The sequence below is a fragment of the Macaca mulatta genome, chromosome 6 (genome assembly GCF_049350105.2).
Source record: "Macaca mulatta isolate MMU2019108-1 chromosome 6, T2T-MMU8v2.0, whole genome shotgun sequence".
Taxonomy (NCBI): Eukaryota; Metazoa; Chordata; class Mammalia; order Primates; family Cercopithecidae; genus Macaca; species Macaca mulatta.
In genome coordinates, this window is record NC_133411.1 from 103,351,107 (window position 1) to 103,376,035 (window position 24,929).

Sequence of the window (24,929 nt, forward strand, 5' to 3'; positions counted from 1 at the left end):
CATTTTTTCATTTTATAAGCCAAATAAGGGGAAGATACATATTAGACCCACATTGCTGGTGAGGAAACAGTGTCTCAAAGGAGTTAAGTAGTTGACCTAAGATTACATAATCAGTAAGTGATAGTCAAAATTGTTTTGTTCACCACAATATGCTGCTGCCTACACCAAATGACATAAGTAACTTCTGCTGTTTATGTTGGGTATGGTGACCAGAAATTTAAAACTTGGAGTCTAACAAAGGACTAGACTTTTAGATATGTTGATAGATTTTGTTATGCTAAAATCTCTAGGATGGCTTCTATTTTGTAATATTTGATGGGTAGGTTCAGAAATAAGGCAATATTCAGAAACAAGTCAATAGAGCTTTACTTACTAAAGTCAATATTGCTCACCAACTAAAAGTTTCAAAGTTGACTATAGATTATTACATGTGTACTCTTCAGTTTTAAATACTGCATTGTTGTCAAAGACCTAAAAAAAGAGGAACATGTATTTCATCATTTCTGTTCATTCTTCATTCTGTAAACTTCCCCCTGCCTTCAGAAATACCAGAATTACCTAGACAATTCTAGGCCAGTTGTGAAATACAATGCCTACTTTTGTTTGCCACTACCTGCTTTTGTTTTTACTGTAGACAGGCATAACATGTAGAATCAGAATCTAGTCATGGTTAGTCAGGTGTGGACACCACATCTGACATTGAGCATTCAAATAGAAACTTCACCAGTATCATCCATGTGAAGTTATAATTTTAACTTATTCACGTTTAGTCAGAAACATGACTACATGACTTTGTTCCAAATTTCCTCTAAAAACATTTCTACCTCAGCTATCTTCCACCAGCCTGGAACATTGTACACAATTTATGTCATTCTCCTAAAGCCATCTAACCAGTTATTCTGAATAGACTTAACTGTTTTTGTGGGGGAGAGGGGTGGAATTTCTGCTTTTATATGTGTCCAGTTATCTGTTGAGGAAGACTGTTGTTTTTCAGAAAATTTAGTATTGAAGCTTCTAATATTTTCTGCCTTTATAAATCTTGCAGACCATATTATTGTCCCTTTTGAAAGTATGAGGTTTTGTTCTATTTTTGCTTTTGTTAATTAGTTTTTGTTTTTATTAAATTAAGAAACAAATAAGTTAAACTTAAATCTGTTATTGCTTAATGTTAACCTTCTTCTTTGAGAGCTGATCAGGGATCTTTCTAGTTGTGCTTTTAGAAATCTCCTATAAGATCTTTGAAAGAGATCTAGCAAGAAAGAGATCTGGCAAGTTGTAAGTTTTAAGGCCTGAGTGCTGACTGACTTTTATTTAACAATGTTTAGAGTTCTCTTACCAAGTCCAGAATGCTGTTCAAGACTTTCTTTGTTGAGCTAGGTTGCTCTCTCTATTTCTTACTGCATCTGTTGCTCTTAGAGAAGCTTGGTAATAATTATAATGACCAGATTATTTATCTCTAGTAAGAACTCATTGCAGATGTTCTTTTAAGGAAAAGAAAAAGAGGTAGAAAGGAAGAGAAAGTATTTAAAACTACATTTTTTCCTAATCATTGTATTCCAGAGATGGGAAAAAGTGGACCCTTTGGTCAAAGTTCAGTTTCGTGTGAACATTTTCTCCTGACTTGTCCTCTAAGGAAAGGTGCACAGTGATGGGAGTTGCCAAATGGTGTGTGTGATAGAAGAATGTTTTAGAGTAATCTGGAGGTATGGGTGATGTTTCTGTTGGGATACCATCTTCTAGATGATTTAGGCAACTATAACACAAGATATGTTTGTCTGCAAAGAATAGGTACAGCTAATAAAGACTTGTCTTAAATTCCAGTGATCTTGATACAGTTATTTATAATGATAGCTGGAGATTTAAAAATTGTATGTCAGGCGCGCATGTGTGCGTGTGTGGGCGTGTGTGTATACTAAAACTGACTTCTGTTGGAGAAAGATGCAGGAAATGCAGTAAGTAGGATCAGCTTGTAGGCGGTGACTGAATTCAGTAAGTTGTGGTCACAGTCCTGTATCGGGGGCTTCAGGTGGTAGAAGGCTGGGCTAATGAAGTACGGATGGCCCCATAATATGGGAGAATAAATTTCTTCCCTCATTACTTTAGAAAGCAACATATTTTTAATTGGTTAACTCCAGTTCTATAGATACAATTCTTCCAGTAACTGTAACCACAGATACTCTGTTCACACATATTTTGCCGCAATTCTGATGGGAGCCTATTTGTAATAACAGTAATAACTACCATTTATTGAACACTTAGACATTGTGTCATGTACTAATCTAAGTTCTATACATGTATTAGCTTAGTTAATCCTCACAGCAGTTCTGTGAGAGTAGGAGCCACTTTTATCACCATTTTATGGATAAGGAAAGTAAGGTTTAACTAGCCTGCTCAAGGTCATACAGATAGCAGAGATCTGAACCCCAGCACTGTAAATACAGAGCCTATATATTTCATTTTTTTGTTCATTTACTTAAACGTTCTATATTGTTTAACTTTTAAGCCACCTCCATATTTCTGTGATGAATGCATATGTTCTATAGACTGAAGCCTCACATAAAGACAATATGGTTGAAACCTATTTGACCTCTTAGAAATTGTTGATGGTTTTTTGCTTTATTTTAATAGGTTTTTGGGGAACAGGTAGTGTTTGGCTACATGAATAAGTTCTTTAGTGGTGATTTCTGAGATTTTGGTGCACCCATCACCCAAGCGGTGTACACTGTACCCAGTATGTAATCTTTTATCCCTCACCCCGCCCCCCACCCTTTCCTCCATGTTCCCAAAGTCCATTGTATCATTCTTATGCCTTTGCATCCTCATAGCTTAGCTCCCACTTATGAGTGAGAACATACATACAATGTCTGATTTTCCATTCCTGAGTTACTTTACTTAGAATAATGGTCTCCAATTCCAACCAGATTGCTGCGATTGCCATTATTTCATTCCTTTCTATGGCTAAGTAGTATTCTATGGTATGTATATATATCACAATTTCTTTATCCATTCATTGATCAATCCCAGTAGTGAGATTGATGAATCAAATGATTCCTCTACTTTTAGTTCTTGAAGGAATCTCCACACTGTTTTCCGTAGTGGTTGTTCTAGTTTACATTCCCACCAGCAGTGTAAAGGTGTTCCTTTTTCACCACATCTACGCTAACATCTATTATTTTCTGATTTTTTTGCTTATGGCCATTCTTGCCAGGAGTAAGGTGGTATCACATTGTGGTTTTGATTTGCATCTCCCTGATCATTAGTGATGTTGAGCATTTTTCCATATGTTTAATGAGAAACCAAAATTGGAGTTAGAGTTCACCAATGTGCTTTTTCCAAATTATGAATTGTTCAAAAAGTTTACATTTTCCACCTGTTGAGATCTTCATTTTGAGGTTTTTATTTTTCTGCTGTGTCTAATCTACATCCCACTTTTCCAGGTGAATATAGAGGGCTTTTTAAAATCAATTGGAAAAGAATAAGTATTGTTTTGTAAAACCCATTGCTTTGAACATGGCTGTTTAGCACTTGCCTTTTAATACTTACTGAATAAGATGTTCATAGTTTGTCACATCATATGTGTTTAATTTATTCATTTAGCCAAAAAGAAAAAAAGAGAGTGAGCAAGAATTGCAATTTAAATAATAAAGATGATTCCATCTGCTTTCTCTCTTAGTATGCACCCTGGAATGAATGGGCAGTGGGAGACATGAAACTGTTGTTCCCTTAGTTGGTTTTAGTTCTGTGTACAACTCATAACACAAGTGTTTCTCTGCATAATATATATATTTTTATAACATGATCCTTAAAAAAAAGCCAACAACTGAAAAAAAAAGTTAAACTGTCCCAAGCACTAGAAGATAAACTGACTGTGCCATACTTACTGAAAGAGAATATGTTGGTCTCTAATTGGTTTTTCCAGGATAATTTCAAATGTGCAATTTATGCCTTACATGTTAACTTTAGAACTAACTCCATCATAAGATGTGACTCCTCAGTGTTGAGTACCTGCTAGATGCCAGGCACGGTGATAGGTCCTGAAAGGATGAAAATTTAGTTTTGTCTTTCAGATAACTCTCAATCTTTTTACTTCATAAGTAAGGAAGGGCAGCTACAAGTAAGGGGAGAGGAAGAGAAGAGTATCATAGAATTAAATAGGCAAATACTTATAAATTGCTATAAGATGACCTAAAGTAGTTACTTTGGATGTTGCTAGCTTAAAAAAAGTGGGGAGGGGGGTGATCAGTAAATTTTTTCAACAATGTTGTATGTGTGGAAGGGACTTGCTGTGGGGGCTAAAGTAACCATAAGCGAGTGTTTCTATCCAGAAAGATCTCATACAATTCTGTAGAATTTTCAGATATGCTAGTCTTGACAGTGCTACTTGAGTATCATGCCATTTTAATTGTACCTGTCCTTACATCATACATAATGTTTCCCTTTAGGTTTCTATATATGCTGTGCCAGAAAAGATTGGTCAAGTTCACTATGCCTTGGAAACAACTGTGAAGCTTCTTGAGTTTTATCAAAACTACTTTGAAATTCAGTACCCACTTAAGAAATTGGGTAAGAATCAAATAGTGTCTCTGATTTTTGTTATAATTAGAACCTAGATTTATTTTGTGAATGTTTTTTAGAAAGAGGTTCTGCCCAAGTTGTTTGCAGAGAAAACCAAAAACCATTATTAATGCTTTAAAAATTGTTTGTATTTGTTAATATTATTTAGATTTCATGAATATATCTGAAGTTGGAGCTTAAAACACTTAAGTTTATAGGGCTGCTAAAAAGGTGCTTTATAAATGGGAATTTGCTTAGGGCTTAGTCTGCAATTTGACTAATTCTAACTTCGAAGAAATACCCAATTTAAATAATAAAAACTGAGTAATGGGAGCTCAGTAAAGCAAGAACATTTCAGTACTGTTCAACATGGAGCTAGTCCTGGAGAGCAGAGTATTGGCCGTGAACTTTGTCCTTCTTGCTCTGGGAAGCTGATTGATTGTAAAGGAATTAGGCATCTCTTTCTTCACTAAGGGAGAGTGGAACAGTGACTCTAAAAGGGTTTGAACAGGTCTTCCTCAGCTGACATGTGGGTAGGGAGCATACAGAGTTAGAATAAGGAAGATTCCGTTTATTAGAAGTATAAAAAGAATTCATTGCTTTCACAGTGATAAACCATTGAATAACATACTTTGAGTAGAAAATGCCTAAGATGAGGGAAAGTTGATCACTTATTTCCTGTTATGTCCAGATTTGGTGGCTATTCCTGACTTTGAAGCAGGAGCAATGGAAAATTGGGGTTTGCTCACCTTCCGAGAGGAGACGCTTTTGTATGACAATAACACTTCTTCAATGGCGGATAGAAAACTGGTGACTAAAATCATTGCTCATGAACTGGCTCACCAGGTATTAGCAACCAAGGCTGTTATATATCACACCTGTGGTCTACTTCATGTCCTGGAGTTATTGTTAGCATTTAGATGCTAATAATTCTTTTTTTTTAAGTATTGCCTTCTTTTATAATAGAAAGATGCTTTTTAAACACAAACTTCATTTTCAAATGAAAATTCTATCAGATGTTTGTATAGGACTTTACAAGTTAAAGCATTTTTACATCTGTCTTACTTCACAACTTCTCTAAGTATTAATCACATTTTACAGATGTGAAAACTGAGACTCAGTTCAAATAAATGGCTTGCCATAAGTCATACAGCTAATAAGTGGCAGCACTGGGCCATGAAGAGCCACTATCTCTTCAAGATCTCTTCTCCCCCTCAGTAATACATAGCTGCATCACCTATGACAAATGCCCATTGCCCAGTATAACATTTTGGGGAAGAATCTCTTTCCCTAAGTTGCACCCTTCTGACAACTCAAACTGTAGCTGTCAGGGCTGGATTTTTTTTTTTTTTTTTTTTTTCGTCTCCTGCCAGAACGGGGTTCTCTGTTAATTTTGGAGAGGGGGTTTCTGAGAAAATGGCAAAGGGACTGTTTGTCCCATGAAGAGAAAGAAAATTATATGGGTACATAACACCCCCATTCTTCCCTAACACTTTGTCTCTATTGTGCCCTGGAAGAGGTGCTTAACTAGCATTGGGTATGGTTTGGGTGATGTCATCACAGTTTCAGTATATGAATAGGATGTATTCTGGTCAGCTTATATCCTACATCAAACACCTTATATGAATCTAGCCCTTGTGAAGACTTCATGACAAGCTGGCATATGAGCACATTCTTACTTGCTTTAAAAATAGGTCATGGGCCAGATGCAGTGGCTCACGCCTGTAATCCCAGCACTTTGGGAGGCAGCAGCAGGCGGATCACAAGGTCAGGAGATCAAGACCATCCTGGCTAACATGGTGAAACCCCATCTCTACTAAAAATACAAAAATTAGCTGGGCATGGTGGTACATACCTGTAATCCCACTTACCTGGGAGGCAGAGGCAAAAGAATCACTTGAACCCAGGAGGTGGATGTTGCAGTGAGCCGAGGTTGCACCAGTGCACTCCTGCCTGGCAACAGAGAGAGACTCCATCTCAAAAAAAAAAATAGATCATATACATAAGATGTCTTTTGGGGGATCTCCTCTAGGTCTGTTATTTCTAAAGCCACTCATCACCATTTGGGAGTATTTCTCTGTTACTTCCTCTTTAGGACTTAGAAATCATCTTCCTCTGAAACAGGTTTTAAGATAATATCTTAGAAAAATATGTTATTGTAATTCTGAAAGGTGTTTTGTTTTATGCAGTAACCTTGTCCTTTTGCTGCTGATTTGAGATAAGCCCAAGACCACACTGACCAAATTACATACCTTATAACTACTTTTCATTTTAAGGACTTTTTTTAGATACACTTTTTAAGGAGAATCTCTTATTATTTTTTTTTCTTCTTTTCTTCTTACTACCTCATAGAAGAAAATATTTAAAGATCTGTCTGACTTCATTTGTTTATATATATGCCATCTTTTTTTTTTTTTTTTTTTTTTTTTATGAAACAAGGTCTCACTCTGTCACCCAGGCTGGAATGCAGTGGCATGATCATAGCTCACTGCAATTTTGCACTCTTGGGCTCAACTGATCTTCCCACCTCATCCTTCCAAGTAGCTAGGACCACAGGCATGCATCACCATGCCTGGCTTAATTTTTTTGTAGAGACAGAGTCTCGCTATGTTGTCCATGCTGGCTTGAACTCCTGGCCTTAAGCAATCCTCCTGCCTTGCCCCCGCAAAGCACTGGGATTACAGGTGTGAGCCACCATGCCCAGCCTGTATATGTCAGTTTTCTTAAGGAATGTTGTTTGAATTCTGTTTTGAATCATGCAAATACTGTCTTCAATTTGGGCAACTGAGGAGAAACAAAATATAGGCTTTCTGACTACAGGAAAATCTCTCATATAGAGACTTTTTAGTTGTCATGGATGGTTGTAGACACAATGGAAAATAATCTTACTAACTTGATATTAGAAGGTAGAAAAATGTCATTATCTAGGAAATCTCACTTCATGAGGTGGCCAAAAAAGGTTTTTATTTCCCTATATTCATGCTATATTGCAAGTTAAATTGATAAATATGCTAATAACCTTGCTTGCTTGTTTCCCATTCAGTTAAGGTAAAAGATTAAAATTTTTATTTTAGTTTTAATGTAAATTTATATAATTTTTGTAAATTTTAAATTAATTTGAATATAGTTTGTTTTAACTATAATACCAGTATATTTTTAAGATATTGTGATCAAGTTATAAGTGATTACTATGACACTTCAGCCAATTATTTAAAAAATTCCTGAGACTGTAAATATCCTATGGGTTAATTGTTTTCTCTCCCCCAGTGGTTTGGCAATCTGGTAACAATGAAGTGGTGGAATGATCTATGGCTAAATGAAGGTTTTGCCACTTTCATGGAGTATTTCTCTTTGGAAAAAATATTCAAAGAGCTTTCTAGTGTAAGTACAGGGTTTCTTTGGCCTACTATGAATGCTAGGAGGAAAAATAGTCAAATCACATTTTCAGTGCATCTGGAGTAATGAAAATTGTTTCTAGGAAGGTATACCAAACTTGACCTTGGTTATTGATATCTATACCTTTTGAGATTTGACAGTGAAAGTGATGCTATTATTTATTGAGGTGTTTCATTGAAAACTGAAATTATATAAGATTACTTTACATTTTTGTCATTAAGATGAACATTTTAAATTGTTTTGCAACATTTTCTTTTAAACAGCTGTAGTTCTTCTGTTCGCAGGAATTTAAAGTTGCAAAGTCCTTTTTGCAAAATTAAACTTTTTTATCCTGTGTAAAAATTAGATAAAAAATTAAAACATTTTGTAGTAATACTGTTTCTCTGTTATCACTGTGTACATTCTTGTAATAGTTATATATAGCTTGGTACAAATAAAATTTGCCCTTTTTAAGGTACAAACCACATTTTATGCCTTTTTCCAAAGATTAGGAATACCATTTCAGTACAGAGAAGTATAATAGTGGTTTCACTATGGTATTAGACTCTTGGGAAATATTTTCAGGACTTAGGGATATTCAGACACACTAGGCCATGATATGACAGATATTGTCAAGGTAATTCGAACAATAGGTGGGAAAGTGTAAAGATACCTTCCAACCCCCAAATTGTTTGACTTTCTATTAAACTTCCTGATGTTATGATCCAAGATGGCTTTTAAAACAGAAGTGCTTTTAGAGCTTTTGATTTGAAATTTTAGATAGGGCTTATTGAAAAATTTCAAGTGGTAGGGGAAATTAATTGATATTAATATCAAGTGGTAGCTAGAATACTAAGAAAGATATTCTAAATCCGTGTATGCTACGTAAGCAATGAGATACACAGTTTGACCACTTGGTGGTGCCCAGAATGTGTAAAAACGTCTAATACATGTTCTAGGGGAACTCGTCTGCTGAGCTCTTAAAGAATTATTTCTGTTTAAGAGTTATATTTTATTTAAAACGGTCCTCAGTTAAGGGAAATGTATATTTTCTTTGTAGAAATTCTAGACCATATATGAGAAATCAGCATAAGGACCAGTTTTTGTTTTTTCTCTTTTTAAATTTCAGGTTTCATTTAAAAAAAAAAAATATGCTAACATTTTTAGAATATTCATCTTGGATTCCCAGAGTTGGCATTTGTTTACTTTGGTAATAGATTCTCAATTTTCCCATACGCTGTTGTTTAGGAAATGCTAATTTTAATGTGGCCAGGTTATAATTGTATCTTTAAATTTAAGGAATACTCATGAAGGTTACAATCTTCCTACATTTTTGAAAGCTTATATCCTGAAGTTTAGTGACACTGGTCATTTTTTTCCTAATGATCTTACATACTAATTAGTCTAATTCATACAAATAATTACTATACTTTTGCATTTGATACTACTTGTGATATTCTAATCTTTTCATTTTTTGACAGTATGAAGATTTCTTAGATGCTCGATTTAAAACCATGAAGAAAGATTCCTTAAATTCATCTCATCCAATATCATCATCTGTTCAGTCTTCAGAACAAATTGAAGAAATGTTTGATTCTCTTTCTTATTTTAAGGTATTGCTGTGAACAAAAAGGTAGCTGGAGTGGGTTTAAAATTTCATATGTGAGCAAGCTGCGTGACTTAGATTATTTTAAAATTAAATTTTTTTCAGGTATTAATGGTAAACTATAAAATGTTTGCTTCTATATAAATCTTGGCCTTAACTTTTTTGTGAGTTTTTTTTCTTTCTCTAACGCTCATTTAAGTTGTATGACTAGTATTCCAGACAATTAACCAGATCTTATAGCACTGCATCTTTTAAAGTCAGTTTACTCTCCAGATCTATAGGTAGAATGTGTTCGGGGAAGGTCCTAAGCAAGCTCTTGGCTGTGTTACTCAGAATTGAGGTATGCTGTCAAGTCAGGATTGCCAAAACAAGTAAGCAAAAAGAGATTTTTAAGAATTGAAGATAGATTTCAGAATCTGAAACACACACCCTGGGTTTTGAGGTAAAGAAAAAGCAGAATGTTAACCCCATTTGGATCACCATAGGTCAGAGAATGGAAGAATAGGGATAACAGTGTCATTCACATTTATGTTGTGGGGAGGAATGAATGTTATGGCTGTCAGATAAGATAGAGAAGAAAATACACAAAATGTGTGAGATACAGTCTATGTCAAGTAGCTGAAAGTTCAGGTAATTTGGTACTTGTGGAGCAATAAGAGAGGTAATATGTGCTAGTGGGACAGAATTTTTGCCTAGGATAACGAAGAGAAACTTTTGGGAGGAAAATGGGAATTGAGTTGACCTAAATAATTAAAATATAGGTAAAGAAGAAAGAAGAATGCGAAGTATAGGGTAGGGCAGGAATGGAGCAATGAGCTCTACAAAGAAAATGAAGTACTTAGTGATGTTTTTTTCAGAGAGTCAGTGTTTGACCGCAGTGGAAGCCACACGTGAAGAGGGAAAAGAAGAGAAAGTTGAGTAGGGCCCAGTTGTAGAAGGCTCTGGATACCATAAGGAATTATTTTTTCCTATGCAAATAGGAAGCTTGAAAAGACTTTTGAACAGAGGAATGACTTGATTAAAGTTACTATTTAGGAAAAGTAAATTGGTTTCAGTTGATAAAGTAGATTTAAGTGGGAAGAAACGTAAAGTCAGGAAATTGCTGCTAAAGTCCAGGCATGAAATGGTAAAAGTTTGAAATGAGGAGTGCTAGTAAGGGTGGAAAGAAAACAATGGGTATAAAAAATACTGGGCAGGGAAAGTACTTAAAGTATTAGTGACAGGGTAAGGCCAGTAAAGAAAGAGGTAGCAATGTTTTTCAGGTTCAAACCTGACTGACAAGAATTATTGTACAGGTACTATTAACAAACAAGAAAATCAGGAGTTCAGTTACCTATATTAAATCTATTCTAATTAGAGCTACTGGTGTGATTTTTGAAGCCCATAGTGGACCTGTCAATAAAGAAAATTTAAAACTTGAGGTTCTATTATACCAAAGTTAGAGCAATTATTTCAGGATTTGAAAACCTGCTTAAAATGCTATAAGTTCAGTATATAATAACAGAACAGAGTCATAACAGAGCTCTGTCTGCCTCTGACCCTAACCCTGTAAACCCAGAATTCAGTGTCTTCTGAACATGTAGTTTCCATATCATAGTCAACCCCTGTCAATATGGTAACTACTTGTTTCAGAGTCGGGAAGGAGTTGTCATTGGCAAATATTCTGTGTAATTAAGAGAAGTGGGATACTGGATAACTTATCAGTATTATGTACAAGAAGGTAAGCACCAGTAGGGAAATACGTTTACCAGACATATTCTGTTTGGCCTTTATAATCATCAAGCCTAATTCTGATGCAGGTTGCCTTGCAAGATTTCATTCATTTAGCAAATCTTACAAGTACTAACCATGTACCAGCCATTGTTCTAGGTACTGGAGTTATATCAGGGAAGAAGGTGGACTTTGTCTCTTTTGTGAAGTTTCCATTTCAGGGGTCAAAGATAGAGACTGACAGTATACAAATGAATGAATAAGTAGGTATCGTGTTAAGTAATAGGTGCTAATATGAAAATAAAGCATGATAAGGGAAATGAGAATGACAAAGGAAATGATGTTTATAATATAATATGGTTGAGAAGACCTTCTGTATGGTGACATTTGAACACCACCTAAGGCATGAGAAATGTGGTTTTCTTGGGGAAGAATATTCCAGGCAGAGGAAATAACCAATGTGTAGTGCTTGTGTGCAGAAAAGAGTTAATGTAGGAGGCCTGAGACTGCTATCCTTTGAAAGATCTGCTTGCAAGGTTGACTCTTGGGTGGCATGTGGGAACTTGGGTTTTGGGAAAGTTCCCACTATTGCATGATAAGAGTGGCTCACTGTGCCTAAACAATGTAGTTTATGCTGAAAATCTGCTTTCCTTCTGGGTATCTAGAGTTTTGGTATGTACTAGGCAGAAGGTACCTCTGTGACTAGCCCACAGTAAACAACCTGGGTGCTGAATCTCTAATGATCATCCCTGTTAGATGGTATTTCACACATGTTGTCACAACTTTCTGGAGGAATTAAGTGCATCCTGCGTGACTTCACTGGGAGAGGACTTGGAAGTTTGTGCCTGTTTTCCTCTGTACTTTGCCCCATGCACCTTTTTTCTTAGCTGATTTTACTTCGTATCTTTTCACAGTAATAAATCATAGCAGTGAGTATGACTATATGCTGAGTTCTGTGAATCCTTCTAGTGCATCATCAAACCTGGAACTGGTCTTGGGGACTCTCACATGAGATATGAGATTGAGAGAGATATATGAGATTGAGATAAAAGATTGCTTGCATGTTCAAGCACCAGCAAGGATCCAATGTTATCTGGAGTAGAGGAAGCAGAGGAGAAAGTAGCAGTTGAAGTTAGAGGGATTGTAAGAGGCCAGATTATTATAGGGTCTGCTAAGCCATGGTAAGGACTTTGATTTTATTCTAAGTGAAATGAAAAGTGATTTGATCAGGGAAGTACCATGATATGGCTTATTTTGTAAAAGATCACTCTAGTCTTCAATAGTACATGGAGTTAAGAGGACTAGTTAGGAAATTATTGTAATAGATGGATGGCGAGACAATGGTGACCTGGACAAGGGTGGAAGTTGTGAAGGTGATGGAGTTACAACTGGACTTAGAATGTATTTTAAAGATTGATCCAGTAGAATTTGCTCACGGATTAGATATGAAATACAAGAAGGAGGGGTCAGGGTAACTTTAAGATTTTTACCTGAATAACTGGAAAAATGGAGTTGTCATTTGCTGAAATGGAGAAGACTGCTTTAGAAGTAGGTTTAGGGAAAGAAGGGGGAAGAAACTTCAATTTCTGAGTGAGTATGAGATATGGATTAGACATCCAAATGGAGATACCATGCAGGCAGTTGGATATGGGTCTGAAATTCAAGGGGGAGGAAGTCTGGTTAGAGGTATACATTAGGGGATCATATGGAAACCTTGGAGTTGGGAGATCAACTAGGAAGGAAATTTAGACAGAGAAAAGGGGTCCAAAGATCAGATGCCAGAACACACTTCCCTCATTGGAAGATGAGGAGGATTCAGTAGAAGAGACTGAGAAGGATGGCCAGTGGATAGGGAGAGAATCAAGAGTAGTGTCCTGCAGCTCTCAAGGAGGAGCGGGTGATCACTTATATCAAATGCTATCAATAGATGGATAAGATGAACCTGAGAATTCACATTTGTATGGCACCAGGAAGTTTACCAGTGACCTTGATAAAAATACTTCCGGCTGGGCATGGTAGCTCATGCCTGTAATCCCAGCACTTTGGGAGGTCGAGGTGAGTGGATCACCTGAGGTCAGGAGTTCAAGAACAGCCTGGCCAACATGGTGAAACCCCGTCTCTACTAAAAATACAAAAATTAGGTGTGCTTGGTGGTGGTGCCTGTAATCCCAGCTACTCAGGAGGCTGAAGCAGGAGAATCGCTTGAACCCAGGAGGCGGAGGTTGTAGTGAGCGGAGATCGCGCCATTGCACTCCAGCCTGGGTGACAAGAGTGAGACTTCATCTCAAAAAATAAAAATAAAAAATACTTCCAGTAGAGTGATGATTAGAAGATGGCTCAAGAGAACATGGAAAGAGAGCAAATGGGGATGGCAAATTGAGGACAACCCCTTTGGGGAGTTTTACTACAAAAAAATAGCACCATAACCGGAGGAAGGTGAAGTTAGGGAAAGGTAGAGAGCCTTTCATTTGTTTAAAATTAGGAATGTTACGTCGTTTTTGTTTTGTTAATGGGCATGTTACAGTATGGAGGGGAAAGTTGGTGATGCAGAAGAGAAAGGACTGTTGGGGACAACAACGAGTACTTACATTTATAGAACAAGTAATAGCTATGAAGCGTGATATAGAAATGAGTAATAGGTAATAATTTAGTATTTGTACAATAATCTTGACATTACTACATTTTAATCAAAAGTGAAATTCATTCAAAAACTACTAGAGTGCCTACCATGTAGTGGGCATTGTTTTAGTCATTGGAGTTGAGTTTTCACTTTTTCCTCTCAGTTAGCTTACAGTGTAGATGAGGAAATAAATGTGTAACAGATACAGGATGCCAAATAAACTGTATTGAAGATGGAGAAATGTGATTTCTATTTCAAACCAGGAAGGGCTTCACAGAGGAGGTGGTGCTTATTTCAGGATTGGGAAGGATGACATGTATATCAATGGATGTAGTGTGACCTTAATAGTATGCTTGCTGCCCTATACATTTGTTAGTTCCAAGCATTTGAAGTGACTCTGCAGGAAGAAAAGAGATTCTGGTTACTTCGCAACACAATATACTAAAATAAGAAATTAATGACATACCTAAAAGGGAGTCTTTTGAGAGCCTTGCCAATTTATTGTGTCTCCAGTAGTGTGTGCTCATGAATTCAATGGGTAATTTAAGCACTGGGGATGGAAGTGTGGATGCCACAGAAAATTTGCCATGTTTTTCTATTAAAATGTATTTATAAATACTTAGCTTTTCAACACTAACACCGAAACAGTGAGTATACCAATAGACCACACGGACTGGCTCCTGGTTAGAATAGTGCACATGGGAATCTACTCATTAATTCTTTTTCAAATCCTTTAAAACAATGTTAAGATAGTTGAACACAGTCCACATCTAGTTATAGCAGACTAAGTAGCAGTGTATTATAACTAAGTTCTACATATGGAAGTAAATTTTTAGAATGACTATAGTTTGAATTTTAGATTCCCAATTTGATAATCTATAGTATTCTATTATTTTCTTTTTCCTCACCTTTTTTTGGAGTAGGGAGCTTCTCTCTTGTTGATGCTGAAAACTTACCTTAGTGAAGATGTGTTTCAACATGCTGTTGTCCTTTACCTGCATAATCACAGCTATGCATCCATTCAGAGTGATGATCTGTGGGATAGTTTTAATGAGGTAAGTGACCTGGGTAATTTATTTAGCTCAGTAAAAAGAGACGAGTTCGTCTATTTATACTCTTTAGTATGTGTGTTAAGTTAATCTGTGGTACAAAGCATAGTTATTTAAGAAAGAGGGGGATGGAGCTTGCTATATAAATATTTATGAATGGAGCACTGAATTTTATGTCAAGAAATGAGAATGCTGTTCTTAGTTGTTGGAAAAAATGTGTGTGGACTTGGGTAGCCAGTTTTTTTTTTGTTTGTTTGTTTTTTCTGTACCTTAATTTCTATTCCTATTTTGTAGGAAAGTTGTCTTCTCCATATTAATGAATATTACTATATTTTTATTATTTGACTTTTTTTTTCAAAAATTTCTTTTCCTATCCTTACCCTTTTTTAGTTTTTCTGCCTCCTTTGAATGATTCTGTACTCTGCTCTGTGAATCTCTTGCCTTTGTGACTGTTCCTCCAGAGTAGATGATACTTCACAAGCTGACTGCATATTACACTTGGATGGTTTTGCTGTTGGAATTTTGTCATTCCTGGAAATATTCTAGCAAAAAATGTAATTATGTAGAAGTTACACTTCAAAGCAGCACATGAACCCGGGCTGCTTCATGCATGTATGCTGACTGCAAAACCCTTATAAGCATTTGCGTTTGTTACCCTGATTTAGATTGATGGGTCGTAATGCTTTAAAAGATTACAGACTTGACTGGGCGTGGTGGCTCACGCCTGTAATCCCAGCACTTTAGGAGGCCAAGACAGGCAGATCATGAGATCAGGAGTTTCGAGACCAGCCTGGCCAATATGGTGAAACCCCGCCTTCACTAAAAACAGAAAAATTAGCCAACGTGGTGGCACGCACCTGTATTATCAGCTACTTGGGAGGCTGAGGCAGGAGAATCATTTGAATCTGGGAAGCAGAGGTTGCAGTGAGCCAAGACTGCACCATTGCACTCCAGCCTGGGTGAGAGAGCAAGACTGTCTCAAAAAAAAAAAAAAAAAAAAAAGGAAAGATCAGATCGCAGACTTATTTGGAAATTTGATGAAAGTTCTGGCCATATTACTCAGAAAAACCACATATGTGCAGAACATCACACAGAGTTTCAAAGTTTTATTGACTCTAGGTTAGGAACCCCTACTCTGGATCTTTCTCATACATTCTTTCTGCTTCTTTGCCTCATCTGAATCCTGATATTTTCTAACTGTTAATCTTTTGCCCAGAAGATATATCTTCCCTACTCTCTGAATTCTCTTTGAGAACTTATTACCTAACAGTTGTTCCCAAATCATGGTTTTATTCCTCTGATATAGTAGCATTTCATTTGAAAGCCACATTGTTTACTTTATACTTACCCTCTTATCTGTTGGCATTTAGAACATATTTCTGCCTTTCTCATTGACTGCAACTTTTGCATCATGGTGTTTTTCTTTCCCAAACTAGTTCCTAACAGTATCCTCAGGTTTTTCAGCATCCACATCAAATTATGCATTGGCTTCTTCACTTCAATACTGCTTCGACACCCAAAAGCATCTTGATTTTAGGCAAGCTTATTTTCTTCTAATTCTCTGGTTCAGAAATAAATAGGTTAGGGCCATGATAAATATAAGATTAATTAAAATGGGAAGATTTGCTCCATCCTTTTGTGCTATAAATAAATGGGCATATGGTGATTGAGGTAAGGCCTGCTGTAGTAGAGTGATTTTATCAATTTAGGTACATCATGACTTCGTTGCTTACAATTCAAATTCATATATAAACTAGAAAAATAATTTGAATCCTAAGTTTAACCACCTGCTTTAAAGAGGCTGTTGTTCAAAAATTGCTTCTTATTTATTGATACTAGATGTCTTAGGGGCTTTGGGCCTTAGAGGGTCTGCAAAGCTCTGACACTAGGTTCTAGATTTTATAGATAACTTCATATATTTTCTGGGAAAGAAGGTCTGTGACCACCAAAGTAGTTTACCTCTGTTTTTGAGAAAGACTTAAGGCAACTGACCTGTTCATATGTCATTCTTCTGCTGCTGCCGCTGTTCCCTGGCACTCCCACAGTATTAGGTCCTAAGAGACTATCATTATGGAGGTGGAGGGTAGGAGCATAAAGAGAAACCCAGACTCAGGTGATTCACAGCATTGAGTAGCAATGATTCTGATTGTAGACTTATATCATTATTCGTATCTTCTAGATGATAGTATTGTGATTTGAAAGAATACTTATACCTTCTTAGGGATTTTAATATTGATGAATTTAGGGATTTTAATGAACTCTTAGTTGGTTGATACATGTGCGACTTCTCAACCTAGTGCCTCCCTCACTCCCTTAGCTATCACTTAGCTCTGTTCCAGGTTACATTCCTTTTAGCAGTTGCTCATTTACCTAGATTAGAGGTGTAAATTCAACATTCCTGTTTCTTTTTTATGTTAACATTAAATGTATTCTTTATAGGTGGTAGGAAAAGAGGGAAGCGTACAGATAAATTAAAATTAAATTTTTTTAAACCAATTTTTATTTTTAAGGAAAAAGAGTTTTATGTATATACATTTTATAGGTCACAAACCAAACACTAGATGTAAAGAGAATGATGAAAACCTGGACCCTGCAGAAAGGATTTCCTTTAGTGACTGTTCAAAAGAAAGGAAAGCAACTTTTTATACAACAAGAGAGATTCTTTTTAAATATGAAGCCTGAAATTCAGCCTTCAGATACAAGGTACATGCCCTCTTTCTTTTCATGCCATCTCTTTTGCACCCTCAGTGATCATAAGTTCTTATGAAACCTAACAAGATTATCCCTTCCTAGGAATAGCTTAACAAAGTTAACCTTCCTACCAATTTTTTTTAAAAAAAGAAAACCAACAAATCATATGTAACTAACTGAAATAATAGTAATTTTCCAATATTTTCTCTTTACAGCTACCTGTGGCATATTCCACTATCCTATGTCACTGAAGGAAGAAATTATTCAAAATATCAGTCGGTATCACTACTGGATAAGAAATCAGGTTTGACTATAATGACAGTTCTGATTGGAAATGGCATAATTTTAAAAATTGGATCAGAGTGCATATATAAGATTACACTTGCCCGTGTGGACACTCTCTGAATTGATTTTATGAGTTGCATATACCAGATGTGACTAACGTGAGATTGATTCTGTATATCATGCACAAAACTGGCTTTAGCCATGTGAAATAAGGTACAAAAATTTGCAGAGAATGTACTGGCATTCCTGAAAGAAAATAGTGAATGCCATGTTTTTATATTCAAGATTAATATTTTGTTACAAAATAAGAGGGGTTTCTTAAAGTATACTCTGCTGTCTGCTGTCTCGGGTTGGGCTGGGGCAACTGCATTTTAACAAGATACACCCTAAATGATTTGTGTGCATAATTGAGGTTGATTCATGATCGGATTTAGAGTAAATAGTTATTTCAATATGCCCTGAAGACATAGCATATGTTTTGGGGAACAAGAAAATGGGGGAAGAAACTGCGATAGCAAGGTGGAGGGAAATAGTAAAATATAAACATGGTGTATGCTGACCTACAATATGAAAAGCAATTGAAACGTAGTGGTATTTGTTAAATACCACTATGAATGTCACACCACATATCTTCCTCTTAATTTACATCCTAAAGAAACACAAGGCTCTTGGGTTCTGTAGTATGCGTTAGTGATGCTTTGGATTGATGAAAAGGGAAAATTTCTCGTTTGAATTTGGATCTGGTGTCAAAGCCTATATTTTTGAGGGGTGAGTGTAGCTTAGGGGTAAGAGAATGGGACTTTGGAGACTGCCTGGTTCAATTCTTAGCACTACCATTGATCACTTATATGATTTTAGGCGAGTTATGTGAGCCTCATTCCCTCAGCTGTACAAAAGATATAGTAATTATACTTACTTTATGTAGTTGTGGTGAGGATTAAAAGAGCTCATTTATATGAAGCACCTAGAACAATGCTATAATGTATCTATATTACATAAAACCTGGAAAATGGAGAAAAAATAATATTACCATCAAAACTATTCTTATGATTATTTGTTTACAGTCATTTTTAATAAATATTTGTAGTCAAAATTTTTATATATATATATGATTTCTGTATCTTACCTTTTTTTAACCTACTTGATTCACCATTTGTTGTTATAAAATATTGCCTTAATTAAATATTTCAAATCTTAAAGGTTTTTCCATTATATGAAATTTTTTAAGGAATGGTTTTCAAAAATGAAAACTGCACTACCTTTTGTGATTTGGTACATATAACTAAATCACCCTTTTATTGTCTAGTTACAGTTGATAATGCCACCTGAAATACATGTGCCAGTTTCATTGCAGTTTGACCATAGTGGAATGTTAAAGCAGCAACAATCTAATTATTTAAAATCCTAGTGGTAGTAGGTAACATCATCATATCTTTGACAGCATAGCTGGGAGTGCAAGGAATTGCTACTGTCTTTGAGTAAACAGAACTCTAACTTTGAATGAGCCCTAAAAGAATAGTCTCTGACCCAAAAGAGAACAAATAACCCCATCTCCCTATATCCTGCAGCACAGCCAAAACATGGCTGGAATATTTGCAAGAAACTAATATGGAAATTTTGCAAACTTTCTGACAGTATATTAATTTTTAGTGCTATTAGAAATAATTGGGCAATAAGAAATATTTTATTATCTGGTTTTTTGTTTGTTTGGTTTTTGTTTGTTTGTTTGTTTTGAGTTGGAGTCTTGCTCTGTTGCTCAGGCTGAAGTGCAGTGACAATATCATAGCCCACTGCAGCCTCAAACCCGTGGATTCATGCAATCCTCCTGCCTCAGCCTGCCAAGAAGCTAGGACCACAGGCACATATCACCATGCCTGGCTTAATTTTTGTATTTTTTGTAGAGACAGGGCCTCACTATGTTGCCCAGGCTGATCTCAAACCCCTGGCCTCAAGTGATCCTCCTGCTTTGGCTTCCCAGAGTGTTGGGATTACAGGCATGAGCCACCGCACCTGGCTCCTCTTTACTCTTTACCTCAGTTTTCTTCTGAGCTTGTTAAGCTCTTTTTGAGAGTTTAGCCCCATACACTAGCTCATATTTTACTTCTTTAGCCTTCTAGGCCCTTGCCTGGCATTCTCTGCTTTTGCCGCACAAAAATTCTATCAGCAATGCAAACACACCGTACTGCCTCTTTAGGTCTTTGCATATGCTGTTTTCTCTCCTTGAAGAACACTCTTGCCTCCTCACTCCCTCGGCCTACTCCTGTTTATTCTTCAGATCTTAGCTCAGCCATTGCTTGCTCGAGGAAACCTTTCCTCCCCTGAAGTCAGGTTAGATGCCCTACTTAGGTTTTTTAATAACATTCTGTACTTCTCCACTCATAATATACCGTAAGTACTGTTCACTCGTATCTATCCTCATATTAGGTATTTCCCCCATTGACGGTAGTGATCATGGCTATATGAATCACTGTAAATCACTTTTAGTACTCAGTAGGCACACAAAAACTTAATGAATTAGTAAATTTTAGTCCATAATGAAGTAACTCCAGTCTCACTATAAAAATTTCTAGGAAAAGAACATGCAAAGCCTGATAAAATGATGTTTTCTTTTTCCCTTCCTCTTCTTAGTAAAGAGGAATATACAGAATTCACTAGAATATAATTGATTTAATCTAGAACTGGAACTGGGCCAACATATGATGAAAGTAGTGTCTGTTACTTCCTCTTCTCAGCTGTGTTATTTCCCTTGCTGCTGCTGTTGCTGCTGCTGCTGCTGCTGCTGCTGCTGCTGCTGCTGCTGCTGCTGCTGCTGCTGCTGCTATTTTAATTCCTGCCATTTCAGGTTTAGAGAGTCCACATGAAAACTTTTGTCCTTATGTTTGACCCTGAGGACAGTTGAGCCTTCTTGGTTCCTAATGCTCCGATGAGAATTACTCTTAATTTAACTGCATTTTTAATTTTTCCATTCTCAAAAGAAAGGTAGCAGAGAGGGTGACTTCAGGCTTCTTTTATGCTGTAATACTTTAGTATAGTGTATTATTTTGATGCTTGATGGTTGGTTAAATCTTTAATATATTTTCTTTCTTTTTTAAATACATTTTCATGTGTTCTAATTCAAGGGTTGTTGGGTTAGCTCATTAGTTCAGTTGTATACAGGAGTTATGTTTGGTTAATATATTTGTCTCCTTTTCTCACATACATGAATTTTGAACAATTAGTATTTATTGTGCACAAGAAATGCTGATGGGGCCATTTTTCCAGTCTACATATTGAGGAAATTATATTTTTAAAAGTTTCCCTCTTCCCTTTCTTCCTCCCTCTCTCTCTCTTATCCACATTTTACTCAGACCTAAGATCTTTAACTATAGGAGATTTTCATATTAAATCTAATGCAAAACATTCATGTTTCCAAATGGATATCACTATCAGAAATACTGCTGTGAAAGTAAAAGATATGTCATTGGAAGAAAAGGTAATTAGGATGAAAGAAGGAAGGGCATATAGTAATTAAAATATTTATCATGTGCCATTCTCTGCTCTTGCCTTTTTTTCCCCTGGTAAAGTAAAGGAGAAAGAAAGGGGTATTAGAGAAGGGAATGCTTTTGAACAGGAGTGATACAGTTCAATAGCATGTATGATGCTACTCTGGAGCAAACTGTACAGGAAATTTTGTAACTTTGTAGTAAAAACATGATTTTTAGTTTCAGAACTTAAATTTTTTTGTAAAACAATAGTTGATTTTCATAGCTCTTTGACAAATGGTTTTTTAAAATCACTGTTAGATTACTTCATCTGGGCTTCTGCCATTTAACATTGCAGTCACTCACTCTTTTTTGCTACTCAATAGACTGAAAATTGAAGTGTTAATCTGTTAATGATTATAGTAAATTAAAAACATATGAGGGTAGCCTCATCCACATTTGAGCTGCAGGGTGTAGTTACTTCCCTTGTGTGCAAAGCTATTATTTTTCGATACCTGTGGTTTTAAGGTCCACCATTCTGGATCATTCAGAAGAACTGAAAGAGACTAATAATGTTGATTCTTTAAATGATAACTCTGTGTCTTTGTGCTGTTGGCTGTACTGCATTGTGTCATCTCGATGACAGTAATAATTTCAAGTATATTCCCAGCTGTGTCCCTCCTCTTTACCATCTGGACTTGGCTAGGTTTACAACGTGGCAAGTTGCTTATCAACCAAGATACTCTGTATGTATTTCAATGTTTTCTGCATCCATCTAGTGGAACAATTGTCATAGCTATCATTCCTTGTCTCCTTTTATGGGCAAGGGAGATTTGGGTCTCCGTAGCCCTTCTTCCTGGGGTTCTTTGTTTCTTTTCTTTACCTTTGTTTTTATTAGAGGCAGAGTCCTGCTCTGTCACCCAGGCTAAGGTACAGTGGCACAATCATAGCTCACTGCAGCCTTGACCTAGTGATACTTGACCTCAAGTGATACTCCTCCCTCAGCCTCCTGAGTAGCTGGGACTACAGACATGTGTCACCATGCCTGGCTAATTTTTATTTTTTGTAAAAATGATGTCTCACTATGTTGTCCAGGCTGGTCTCAAACTCCTGGGCTCAAGTGATCCTCCTGCCTTGGTCTCTCAGAGTGCTGGGATTATTGGTGTGAGCTACCATACCCAGCCCCAAGGTTCTTTCTTGATAAAAGCTCCATAGGATATAGTGTTGGTGACCTGGAGAGTATTGATATTTTTGGATTAGCTAATGATAAAGTTAATTTCCTTAGTCATAGGTTTGCTAAAAATGGCTCCAACTTGGAGCAGCCACTGCTGCCATCACAAGTATCCCTTAAAACTGCATTCTGCCCTCGAAAAAAGGAATAAACCATATTTAATTGATCTTTCCCATCTGTTGCTATATCAGCAATATAATAGAAATAAGTATGGAACTTTTTTAGTAAGAAAGACTGCTTAGCTTATATGTCCTGTTAAGACATGATCAGAATGTCTTTTTTATCTTAAACATCTTTTTCAGTATCAATATAATTGGAGTAACAAAGATATTAAGGGCATCTGACACATTTAAATAATTCAGGTTTTTGAAGTTGATAAACCCTAAGGCATCAGGTACTAATATATAACCCTTAGTACCTAAGCTAAGGCTTCAGGTACTAATATATAATCTTTAGGTTGAAAACATATTTATAAAGCATTTTATATAAAAAAGTTTCACTACAGAATTATAATGATAGTGACCATTTTAAAACAGCCCAAATTGTTCAAAATAGATTGGATAAACTTGAAATGGAATATTATGAAGATATTTGAACACTGCTTATGAAGACAATGGAAAAATGTGGAGGGGTCTGATAGGTGAAAAAGGATAAAATAAATGAATATAGATCTGCCATATAAAATATTAAAAACAAGAAAAAAACTTGGCAAGAAGTACATTCCAGAATGCTATCATTGTCTGAGTTTAGATTATTCTTATCTCTACTTTTCTTTTTCTTACAATTAAAATTTTTTTAAGTATTTGTTATTTTAAAAGGGTGTAAAAATTATATGATAAACATCTACAAACCTTTATCTAGACTTGATTTAAAACTATTTATTGTGACATAGTCATTATTTATTCATTCACTCACTAATTCAATGGTATTTGTGGAGTACCTGCTAGGTCATAGTTATAGGGGCTGAGGCGTTAGCAGTAAACAAAATAGTAAGCTTATATAGCTTATATTCTAAAAGTAGTAAACCTCAAGATACTTAGAAGCATACCCCCATTATAATTAAGTCTACATCCTTGTTGCCAACTTTAAAAGACATCTCTTCATTAGCAGTTTTAAGGATTTTAAAAATTCATACATATATTTTGTGATCAGTTAACTCTTAGCGCTTCATTATTGGTACATTAGTTGACATAATTCCATATAAATTTCTAACAATTCTCTCAGCATTTATAGTAGAGACCCAAAAAGTACCTAACCTTTCCTATTATTTTAACCCAATTATTTCTTATTTGTCTCTTATGTAATCTTAAGCCTTCCCTAACGTTTATTTTGCTAGCTTTAAATAATGTGACTTTTCTAAATGACTTTGTTTGTTCTTCCTTCGCTAACATGACAAAGGACAGAGGCTGAAATGGGACAAATTTTACACAGTTCTCTCACTGTCTTCCACTGCTGTCTCATCCTGCACCTTTACTTTCTCCCTCCCTCTCTCCTCTAGCCACAATGAACTTGGGAGCCAGTTCAGTGCATGGATACCATGTGTACTTTCTCTCTGGGCCTTGAGCACTTAGGTTTCCTACTATATCTTCTTCACTTGGCCAACACCTAAATATTTTGAGGTCTCTTAGAAGAATGACAACTTAGATGTCATTTCTTCCAAGAAATTGCTCCTAACTTTCCCTAGGAGAGTGAAGCATTTTTTCTATGTGCATTCGTTGAATGCTGTCTTTTCTTTTTCTGTCAATAGCGCTTGTATGATATTGTACTTGCCTGGTTACTTTAGACTGTGAGATCTCTAAAAGCAGAGATATATCTACCTTGTTCACCATTTGATTTCTAGCGCCTAGCTTACAGCCAATAATGCACAGTAAATAAATAATTGTTAAATGAATGTCTTGACCTTCACTAACATGAAAATAACTGTACTTGGAGACAGGCATTTTTTTCTTACTAGAATGGTTAAAAGTAAACTAACTTAGAAACAAAGCACTCATGTAATTTTTTTTTTCTTGTCCAATTGTCTTCTCTCTCAATCTCTCATTTTTTGGTTTCCATTAGGTGTCATCAATCTTACAGAAGAAGGGCTGTGGGTCAAAGTGAATATAAACATGAATGGTTATTATATTGTACACTATGCAGATGATGATTGGGAAGCTCTAATCAATCAGTTGAAAATAAATCCTTATGTTCTGAGTGACAAAGACCGAGCCAACCTTATCAACAACATCTTTGAACTTGCAGGGTAGAGTATACTTAGTTTGAGTTTTTTTCTTTTTTTAACAAGTGTCATTGATGTAAAGAACATATATGAAAAACAGTTTGAAAGAACTAGCATGTATTGGTTGGT

General features: G+C 36.0%; 1 protein-coding gene across 2 annotated transcripts in view; it reads left to right on the forward strand.

Moving 5' to 3' along the window:
• The window catches only part of LNPEP (leucyl and cystinyl aminopeptidase), a 99,389-nt gene that overhangs the window by 59,142 nt on the left and 15,318 nt on the right, over nt 1-24,929 (forward strand). For both annotated transcript variants that reach the window (XM_001092287.5, XM_078005012.1), the window contains exons 5-12: nt 4,443-4,563; nt 5,246-5,400; nt 7,822-7,935; nt 9,411-9,542; nt 14,789-14,920; nt 17,457-17,617; nt 17,821-17,909; nt 24,641-24,824. In XM_001092287.5, coding sequence (XP_001092287.3) covers nt 4,443-4,563; nt 5,246-5,400; nt 7,822-7,935; nt 9,411-9,542; nt 14,789-14,920; nt 17,457-17,617; nt 17,821-17,909; nt 24,641-24,824 — 1,088 coding nt within the window. The remainder of the gene's footprint in view (nt 1-4,442; nt 4,564-5,245; nt 5,401-7,821; nt 7,936-9,410; nt 9,543-14,788; nt 14,921-17,456; nt 17,618-17,820; nt 17,910-24,640; nt 24,825-24,929) is intronic.